Source organism: Drosophila bipectinata, chromosome 3L (genome assembly GCF_030179905.1).
Source record: "Drosophila bipectinata strain 14024-0381.07 chromosome 3L, DbipHiC1v2, whole genome shotgun sequence".
Lineage (NCBI taxonomy): Eukaryota > Metazoa > Arthropoda > Insecta > Diptera > Drosophilidae > Drosophila > Drosophila bipectinata.
This window is the reverse complement of record NC_091738.1, coordinates 15,909,280-15,918,379: the sequence shown is the minus strand read 5'-3', so window position 1 is coordinate 15,918,379 and position 9,100 is coordinate 15,909,280. Positions and strand designations below refer to the sequence as shown.

Genomic DNA, 9,100 nt, shown 5'->3' with positions numbered 1-9,100 from the left:
TCAAAACTATATCTTTTACATTTTTCAAAATTGCTTCTTTATTATGATTTAAAGGCGTTGAATATTATGGAAGGAGGTGTTCTAACGCCTTTGGTGTCCTTTTGCTTAACCGCAGCAGGCGACATCATCGTGCTTGGGCGGAGTCTTGTCGTCGGCGGAGAACGGCAGGCTGCGCACAACCTGATGATGGCGGGAGTGGTCGTCCTTGGCCTTATCATTGGTCATGGGAGTGGCTGAAAAGGTTGGAATACCAGTTAGTTACTGATTTAGTTACTACACTGATCTTTGCTTGCCAGCAGCCATGAAGATGGCAATGCTCAGGATGAGAGTGCACAGGAACAGGAAATTCATGGTTAGGCTGAGTTGTTTTGCAGATCGCTGGGTTGCTTCTGATGCCTTCTGAAGCTGCAAGCTTCCCTATTTATACAGAAAGTAAGTCCTAAACTTGGATATTAATCGCCAGAAAGAAAAACACCTGTCGTTGCACAATCGCCAGGCAACTCATTAACTATTAAATAATTAAGTTTTCAAATGTTGCTTGTTGTATTTGGCAGCGATGGGTAACGCCATAACGAAACACATTAAATCTTAACAATTTTTTTTTGTTCTCATTTTCGTTTTGTACAATGGAGCTTCTATAATTAATAAGTAAAAGAGTGAAAGGGGGAGGGGGCACATTCAATAATTTCGTTTACAAATCTAGGGTGTCCGGTATAACATAATATAGTTAGTGGGGGGGCGAAAAGAAATTAACTAATTGATTGTCATTGGAAGCGAGAGGCTTATGTGCTGTTGTTATTGCTTTGGCGTGGCTTTAGTATCAGCTTCCCCGTGTCATCGCAGCTCATGTTGAAGTCCCCGAGGACGGTGCGCGTTCGGGATGTGATGATTTGTGGCGCTATCACCAGTTTTTGAATGCCCAGGATGAAGAGCACAACTGAAAATAGATATAACATTAGTTTTGAAAAGGTTCTAACATAAAGTTTCATAAATTAAACATCATTTTCTTTAGAAAACCGAGGAAAAAAACTAGATTTTAAATTAAATAAGTTATTTTCGTAAAAACCTAAAGGAAATCATACAAAAAATTGGCCGTGGCTAATGATATTTGTGTTATATGACGTTAAATCCACAAAAAGAGATTTACTGACAATCTATCATTAATTATAAAGAACCTTTAGACTGTTATTATCTCAGGAAACAGTTTAAAGCTATTTTAAGTTGTTGAACTTGTAGAAATGCTACAGAAATCTATATTTTATCCTCCATATTATGTACACACAAATATTAAACACCTATACTATAGTTTTTTATGCATGTCACCATTGTACAGCATGTTTTCCAAACGAATCTTACTCAGAGTCAGTGTGGCGATTGTGAACACGGGATGAATCCAGAGGGATTCCGTTAGCGGGACAGTGACAGTGCGCGGATCTCGTAGCCAGTACCAGGCGCTAATGGCTGTGCACATGGACATGGCGGATAGGACAACTAAAAGAGATGCTATTATTATTTATTAATTGGTTGTGCCGGCCAGTCATCCGGTCCTATACTTACTGCGCCAGCGGAAAGTAGATGGCCGGTATGATGAAACCACTTCGGTGAGGCGCCGCTCAAAGGCCTTAAGATCTGCAAGAGATAGAGCAATTATGATAACAAATTTTGGTTATTGGTGGGTTCTCTTAGGTGGTAAACATAGTCAGTCACTGCCGGATATTCGGATTTAAGCGGATGACTTGCCTTCGCAAGCAGATGGTTCCATTGCAGCTATTTCCTCAATGCTCGTGGCGGCTTTTATATGTTTAAATTTGTCCAGCTTATATAGTTTTTGATTATTGACAAGATTTTGATGGGATTTTCATATTTTTCCTGTTTTTATGTTGTTGATGATTTTTCCCGTTTGACAACACTGCGGCAGGTGTAGTTGTTAGCCAACACTAAATGTCATGGGCGCAGTCATGGGTAACTAGATATTTGGTTTTAAAATTCTTTTATTTTTTAGAAAAGGGAACGTTTAATTAAAAAAATGGAAAGAATAAATTGAAAAATCTATTTAGATTATTGTTTTTAAGAACATTTTAGTGCTGTTACTAATTCGCGTATTTAGGGTCTTCTAATGTTTATGGTACGGTCACACTACAGCAGCTGGTTGTAAAAAAGGCGGTCGCGAAGAAAAGTCCGAAAAACCATTGATATTTGGTTTAAATGCGGATAATTAATTATATTTAAACATAAAAATGAGTAATACAAAGGTGCCCCCTGAATGGAAGAGGCGAGTCAAATCCGAGTACATTAAAATAAGGCAGCAAAAGCGTTACAAACGTGCCGACGAAATAAAGGAGGCTTGGATAAAGAATTGGTAAGCGCGGGAATGAGGTGTCTGGAACGAAAATGTCTTAGAAAATATATTTTCCAGGGATGAGCACAACCATAATGTTCAGGACCTTTATTGTGAGTCGAAGGTATGGCAGGCAAAGCCTTACGATCCCCCGCATGTGGACTGTGTGAAGCGGGCGGAGGTGACCAGCTACAATGGCATTCCCAGTGGCCCCCAAAGGGTGCCCATTTGCGTGATAAACGCCGTGACACCCATCCCCACCATGTACACCTGGGCTCCCACTCAGCAGAACTTTATGGTCGAGGATGAAACAGTTCTTCATAATATTCCCTACATGGGGGATGAGGTCCTCGACAAGGATGGAAAATTCATTGAGGAGCTCATAAAGAACTACGATGGCAAGGTGCACGGCGACAAGGATCCCTCGTTTATGGACGATGCCATCTTTGTGGAGCTGGTTCATGCACTGATGCGTTCGCACAGCAAGGAGTTGGAGGAATCTAGCCCAGGACCTTCAGTGAAAGCCGAAAATCCTGTGAAACAAAATGAATCTGAAGATGAGGAGGTGGATGTTGAAGCTGCGTCGCCCAAACGTGCGGAGAAAAAAGCGGAGGTGGTTGAGGTGGAGAAAAAAACGAAGGAAGAATCACAGGCGGAAGAAGGGGCAGATGTGAAACCAGCTCCTGCAGAGGAGGTCAAGGACAAGTTACCCTTTCCAGCACCAATTATATTCCAGGCCATTAGCGCCAACTTTCCAGATAAGGGCACAGCGCAGGAGCTTAAAGAAAAGTATTTAAAAATTTTATAAAAAAAGAGAAATAATATTATACAAGGGTTTTTATCTTTAAGGTACATTGAGCTGACAGAGCATCAGGATCCAGAGCGTCCGCAAGAATGTACTCCAAACATAGATGGCACCAAGGCCGAGAGCGTTTCCCGGGAAAGGACGATGCACTCCTTCCACACTCTCTTCTGTCGTCGTTGCTTCAAATATGATTGCTTCCTGCACCGTAAGTGTAATCCTGGGAGTCCTCTTCCAGCTGGGTTACTTACCTAATAACTTTACGTTTTGTTTTTGCTTTTCTTTTCTTGTTTTGGAAATCAAAATATTCTTGCCAAAAAAAAAACAAATTCTTTAAACTATTTAAAAAATACCCAAAAATATATTTGTATTGAATTGCAATTTAGGTCACCATGTGCAGGGTGAGTCGTTGTTGTAGTTGTTGTTCCGATAACCACATGCACACACACTCATGCCGTTAGCCCGTCCATGCCTTCGCCTTCGCCCTCGCCCTCGCCTCTGCATCCACGCATACTCATCTTGCTGTTGATATGATATAAGCATACCCATTTCTGTGGATAATTGGCTTCCGTGTCTTGTATCTAAATTTCGATTTATTTTCGGTGTACACTCACCTCATTATGCGTGGCTTTATCTGTACCATTTCGGGCAAAGTTTTATTTACGATTAAGCAGCCAAAGAAATATTTAAAAATAATAGTTATCACCTTTAGGACTTTAAACTTTTCTTCATGAGAAGTATCTTCTTAGAGCTGCTTCCTCGTAGGTAAACAAGTCCCCATTTATATTATATATATCTTGATAAATAACAGACTTCTCTCATGCTAACCCAAACGCGTTTCATGGACATTTGTCAAGTACTGCTTTAAACCAGAATCCTGCTAATCCTCATCATATTTTTCCACAGGTTTGCAAGGACATGCAGGCCCTAATCTACAGAAACGTCGCTACCCGGAACTGAAAACCTTTGCTGATCCTTGTGGAAACTCATGCTACATGTTGATTGTAAGATGAGGGGTTGTTTTTAGTGAAAAATATTAATAATTTATATTTTTAAAAGGATGGCATGAAGGAAAAACTGGCAGCCGACAGCAAAACTCCGCCTATAGATTCCTGCAATGAAGCCAGTTCGGAGGACAGTAACGATAGCAACAGTCAGTTCAGTAACAAGGACTTTAATCCCGAGAACAACAAGGATAATGGTCTGACTGTAAACAGTGCTGCCGTGGCTGAGATAAACTCCATCATGGGTGAGTTGAAGAAACCTTTTCATAAAGATCCCACCATAATCCTTTATCTTCATCTTCCAGCTGGCATGATGAACACCACCAGCAGTCAGTGCGTTTGGACTGGAGCCGATCAGGCCTTGTTCCGGGTCCTTCACAAAGTCTACTTGAAGAACTACTGTGCCATTGCACACAATATGCTTACTAAGACCTGCCGCCAAGTCTACGAGTTTGCCCAGAAAGAGGAAGCCGAGTTCAGTTTCGAGGATCTACGCCAGGACTTTACTCCGCCAAGGAAGAAGAAGAAGAAGCAACGTCTATGGTCTCTGCACTGCCGGAAGATTCAACTGAAGAAAGACCAGTCCTCAAATCACGTGTACAACTACACGCCCTGCGACCATGCAGGTCCTTGTGACATGAACTGCTCCTGCATCCAGACGCAGAACTTTTGCGAGAAGTTCTGTAATTGCAGCAGCGATTGCCAAAACCGTTTCCCAGGGTGTCGCTGCAAGGCTCAGTGCAACACGAAGCAGTGTCCTTGCTATCTGGCGGTGCGTGAATGTGATCCGGATCTGTGCCAGGCGTGCGGAGCGGATCAGTTCAAGCTACAGAAGATCACGTGCAAGAATGTGTGCGTGCAGCGGGGACTGCGTAAGAAATGCCTTACTAATATAATGACAAGATTAGGAATATGAAATTATCTTATTTTTAGATAAACACCTGTTGATGGCACCCTCGGACATTGCTGGCTGGGGAATCTTCCTGAAGGAAGGCGCTCAGAAGAACGAGTTCATCTCCGAGTACTGCGGGGAGATCATCTCCCAAGATGAAGCCGATCGTCGTGGCAAAGTGTATGACAAGTACATGTGCTCCTTCCTCTTCAATCTGAACAACGATTTCGTGGTGGATGCCACCAGGAAAGGCAATAAGATTAGATTCGCCAATCATTCAATCAATCCCAATTGCTATGCCAAGGTGATGATGGTCACCGGTGACCATCGAATCGGCATCTTTGCCAAGCGAGCCATCCAGCCCGGCGAGGAGCTCTTCTTTGACTACAGATACGGACCCACAGAGCAGCTCAAATTTGTGGGCATTGAGCGCGAAATGGAAATTGTTTGATTTGACACCAATTATAAAAAACATTTAATAAAACTATACATATATTTTAAAAAAAGACACTTAAACGGTCTTGGCCACATTGGCTATAATGGGTTTCGGTCGAGACTTGAAGATTAATTTTTTGGTGCAAATGGCGCGGACGGTGTACTCGGTTCGCTGTCGACTCTTGTGCTCCTGGGCAATCGTGTGATCCAGCACAGTGCGTTCAGCTCCCGAGGTGGCATTCAGCTGGGTCATGGTCATGTCCTGAGTGGCAATACTGGTGTCCAGCAGACGTTCGCCTTCATTTGTTTTTGATTTTTCCAGAACGGCGAAGGGTTTCTCCAGCTTCTGCTCGCGACCCTGTAGGATGTGGTGGCCAATGATCAGAATCTGAAAGATATATTTATTATTACAAGTCTAAGGGGTCTAATAATCCGAAGATAACTCACAGGCTGCCCATATTTGTTGTAGTAGAGATCCCCAATGAACTGATCATGCATATCTTGATTGCTTCTGACTTCCAGATCACCTTGCAGTTCAATTATGGCCCAATCGCCTTTGCCGGAACTTTGTCTGAAATATGTATATATTTATAAAGTTAGTTATAAGTGTTATTATGTAACTAAACTATAAATAAGTAAAAACAAACAAATGCTAATATTTCTCATAAGAATTTTATTCAGGCTTCACAGCAGTTTTACAAAAACCTTACATCTAACCCCTAAACTTTTTGAATAGAGGATGCACACTGCCAACGTTCTTGCGGCGATGCTCGTAGTAGATGGCATCATCGCCGCCGGACATGGAACTGAGCCCGCCAGTTCGCTTGGTGGTGCCACCAGAGCCACCCGGACGATAGCCCGGCTCTCCAGGCAGTTTCTCATCCTCGCAATCCAAATCGGAGGCAGAGAGCACTAGTTGGAGCAGCTGGGCCTGCTCTTCTTGGGTGCCGTACATCAGATCATTGTCGGTATCCATGCCCTTGAGGTGGGTGATCACTTTGTAGCTATAGCCCTGGTTCACCAGAAACCGCTGACGCTTGCGAGAGTAGCTCATCTCCATGGTGTCCTGCGATACCAAAGTGTAGAAGAAGGCATTGTACTCCTCGGCAATGGCGCCCTTCTTGGCGCGAAGAATACGACCCAAACGCTGGGCCTCCTGACGTCGGGAGCCACCATGCGAGGAGATCTGGATGAGCACGTTGGCTTCGGGCAAATCGAAACTGGTATCGGCCACTTTGGACACGAAAATGGTGTTCACCTGGAAGAAAGATTGTTAATATTATCCTCTGGATGTGACTCCCATAACCTACCTTAGAGTTGAATTTGAAATTTTGGAGAATCTGGATACGTTCATTCTGGGAAGTGGGTCCATAAATGAAGGGCTTGTTCATCTTGATAGCATAATGCTTGAGGGCGAAAACGTTATCAGAAAACACAATGGTTTTATCCCCACGCTGCTCGTGGTATTTGATAAGGAACTGACAGCTGCGGAATTTGGAGGGATTCATCACATAGAGAAGCATCTTCTTGGAGGTCTTGGTGGTCAGATACTCGCGGTAGAATTCTGGCGCCATTGGGCACCATACCTCCGCGCACTGCACTCTGGCAATGAAGCCCTTCTTCTGTAATTCCAACCAGTTGGCTTCGTATAGCTTCGGTCCGATCAGGAAATTGAGATCTGCGATCTTGTCATCCTCACGTAGCAGGGTAGCAGTCAATCCCAACTTGCAGTGCGATTGCACGATGGTTAACACGCGACGGAACATCTTGGCGGGAATGGTGTGCACTTCATCCAACACCATGATGCCCCATTCTTGCTCCTGCAGCCATCGCATCGTCTGCTCCGCCTCCCAAGATCTCTTCTGGGTGTGTGTGATCATGGAGTAGGTGGTCACAAGAATACCACATCCCATTGGTTTGTCTTTTGCCTCAGATGTGAATCTGCAGATCATGCTATCGTCGGCTGTGGACCACATTTTGAACTGCTGCTTCCACTGCTCCACGGACACACCGCTGTTGCATAACACCAGAGCCCTCTTGCGAACGGTACAGCATGCGGTTACTCCCACGAGAGATTTTCCAGCACCACAAGGCAACACAATAACCCCCGATCGGGCTCTTCCATTGCCGAACATCTTGCGCAGACTCTTCTCCTGATAGGGTCTCAGAACTGCAGCCGGCTTGAGGTCTATATTAATGTCCGGGTTGTTAGTGTCGTTACGAAAATCGTATTCTGCCAGCAACGGATGCTCGATTTCAATGCAGCGCTTCTGGATTACTTCGATTTTCTCCTGGGCCACTTCAAAAGAAACCGTCTTAAGGTTGGCTTCATCCTCGTCCTCTTCTTCTTTGTCAATCTTCTCGTAGAAGTCCGTGATATCCTCGGGCACCACAGTAGCGCCGTCGGCGCCTGAAGGGGCTGGTGCGTTTGGATCCTCTGGTGGCTTGTCGGCCCCACTAGACGGTGGTAGCTTAGTGCCAAACTGAGTGATGGCCTTGCCATCCATAGTGCCCTGAATAAATCCCTCCCCCTCGCTGCGAATGAGGCGACATTTCTGGATGACAGGATCTTTAAGAAGCTTTTGTAATACTTCCGGATGGGGAGACTCTATGAAGTACTTGTTGTGCTTGAGCACTAGCTTAACCTTTCCGTAGGATAAGGTACACAGCCGAATAAACTCTAGAATGCCCTCGGGAATGCTGGTTTTGCTCAGCCGTTTCAGGTATTCAATAATGTCATGAGTCTGCAGGCCCACCGACACAGCTGCATACAAACTGTATGCAGTCAGTTTGTACTCGTGGATATGTTCCGGGCGGCACACCGGCTCTGATATGGCAATTAGAAAATCGTGGGCGTGCTTGTAGACCGGCGAGAAGGACTCCAGGAAAACGTGGCCGTTGGGTGCCACCCAGAGCGGACGATTTCCGTGATCCTGGCGCAGTTGCATCTGTGCCCGGTAATCCTTGGCCCCATACTCGTCAGTATTTATCTGTTCATCGTTTGTCTCCGCGTTTTTGGACGCCGCTCCTGGAACTCCGTCCGATTCTGTAACATCTACGCTGTCGTTTGTCTCACTTTCATCCACAAGTTGGGCATAGGCCTCATCCTCACGCCGCTTTTTGGCTGCAAAATCGAGGCCATAGAGTTACAGTGTTATTCCACTGTTTTCCATTTTTCAGTCACTCACCGAACTTTTCGCCACCACTGCGATCCTTTTTGGACTTTTTTGGCGGCCCCATTTAAACAAAAACTTAAAAAATAATTATTAAGTCAGCTCCAAGTCAACTGTTTAGTCCAGTGTGACCAGGTGGAGTGCCAAATTACCGGGTGGGAGTTGCACCACGAAGCGAAATGAGCATGGGTCGGGTTTCTTTTAATTATCCTTATAAATATAAGCTTATGATATTTCCTGAGTTACTCACGTTTTTACCAATATGGGCATCTTGCTTTTAGGACAATTAAATCAATAGAATATCCGAAATTAAAATGTAAACAAACTAAAAAAAAGTCCCTCCAAAAACGTTCTGAAATGTACTACTGCGATACTAACGGTCTGTCTAAATCTGCTCTGTTATCAACATTATGTTAAATTTAAGTTTAGTGTTGGTAAGTGTTGAACCGCCAAAAA

At 44.3% G+C, this 9,100-nt stretch overlaps 5 protein-coding genes across 7 annotated transcripts; 1 reads left to right on the top strand and 4 right to left on the bottom strand.

Annotated features, from left to right (window-relative positions):
• Positions 1-13: 13 nt before the first annotated feature.
• LOC108119103 (uncharacterized) lies at positions 14-451 on the bottom strand. Its single transcript, XM_017232103.3, has 2 exons — positions 294-451; positions 14-233 (listed from the first exon to the last, which is right to left on the bottom strand). Exons 1-2 carry the CDS (start codon positions 349-351, stop codon positions 106-108), a joined length of 186 nt encoding a protein of 61 aa, XP_017087592.1. The 5' UTR covers positions 352-451; the 3' UTR covers positions 14-105.
• A 73-nt stretch (positions 452-524) lies between these two features.
• Positions 525-1,937, bottom strand: Cnep1r2 (CTD nuclear envelope phosphatase 1 regulatory subunit 2). 2 transcript variants are annotated; one of them, XM_070279733.1, is made up of 4 exons: positions 1,741-1,937; positions 1,558-1,629; positions 1,357-1,503; positions 525-937 (listed from the first exon to the last, which is right to left on the bottom strand). In XM_070279733.1, exons 1-4 carry the CDS (start codon positions 1,760-1,762, stop codon positions 783-785), a joined length of 396 nt encoding a protein of 131 aa, XP_070135834.1. In that variant the 5' UTR covers positions 1,763-1,937; the 3' UTR covers positions 525-782. The 2 variants fall into 2 exon arrangements, with proteins under 2 accessions (XP_070135834.1, XP_017087591.3); XM_017232102.3 differs by having other exon boundaries at positions 1,357-1,491; positions 1,741-1,931.
• A 113-nt stretch (positions 1,938-2,050) lies between these two features.
• Positions 2,051-5,543, top strand: E(z) (histone-lysine N-methyltransferase E(z)). Of its 2 annotated transcripts, XM_043209644.2 has the most exons (8): positions 2,051-2,359; positions 2,417-3,127; positions 3,188-3,348; positions 3,527-3,541; positions 4,047-4,144; positions 4,200-4,389; positions 4,450-5,016; positions 5,078-5,543. In XM_043209644.2, exons 1-8 carry the CDS (start codon positions 2,238-2,240, stop codon positions 5,485-5,487), a joined length of 2,274 nt encoding a protein of 757 aa, XP_043065579.1. In that variant the 5' UTR covers positions 2,051-2,237; the 3' UTR covers positions 5,488-5,543. The 2 variants fall into 2 exon arrangements, with proteins under 2 accessions (XP_043065579.1, XP_070135829.1); XM_070279728.1 differs by lacking the exon at positions 3,527-3,541 and having other exon boundaries at positions 2,055-2,359.
• On the bottom strand, positions 5,511-9,033 carry LOC108119099 (chromosome transmission fidelity protein 8 homolog). The gene is made up of 3 exons (XM_070279732.1): positions 8,895-9,033; positions 5,919-6,042; positions 5,511-5,859 (listed from the first exon to the last, which is right to left on the bottom strand). The coding sequence occupies exons 1-3, from the start codon at positions 8,912-8,914 to the stop codon at positions 5,548-5,550; spliced, it is 456 nt and encodes a 151-aa protein (XP_070135833.1). The 5' UTR covers positions 8,915-9,033; the 3' UTR covers positions 5,511-5,547.
• hay (ATP-dependent DNA helicase hay) lies at positions 6,128-8,803 on the bottom strand. The gene is made up of 3 exons (XM_017232092.3): positions 8,660-8,803; positions 6,782-8,595; positions 6,128-6,729 (listed from the first exon to the last, which is right to left on the bottom strand). The coding sequence occupies exons 1-3, from the start codon at positions 8,709-8,711 to the stop codon at positions 6,184-6,186; spliced, it is 2,412 nt and encodes an 803-aa protein (XP_017087581.2). The 5' UTR covers positions 8,712-8,803; the 3' UTR covers positions 6,128-6,183.
• Positions 9,034-9,100: the final 67 nt, after the last annotated feature.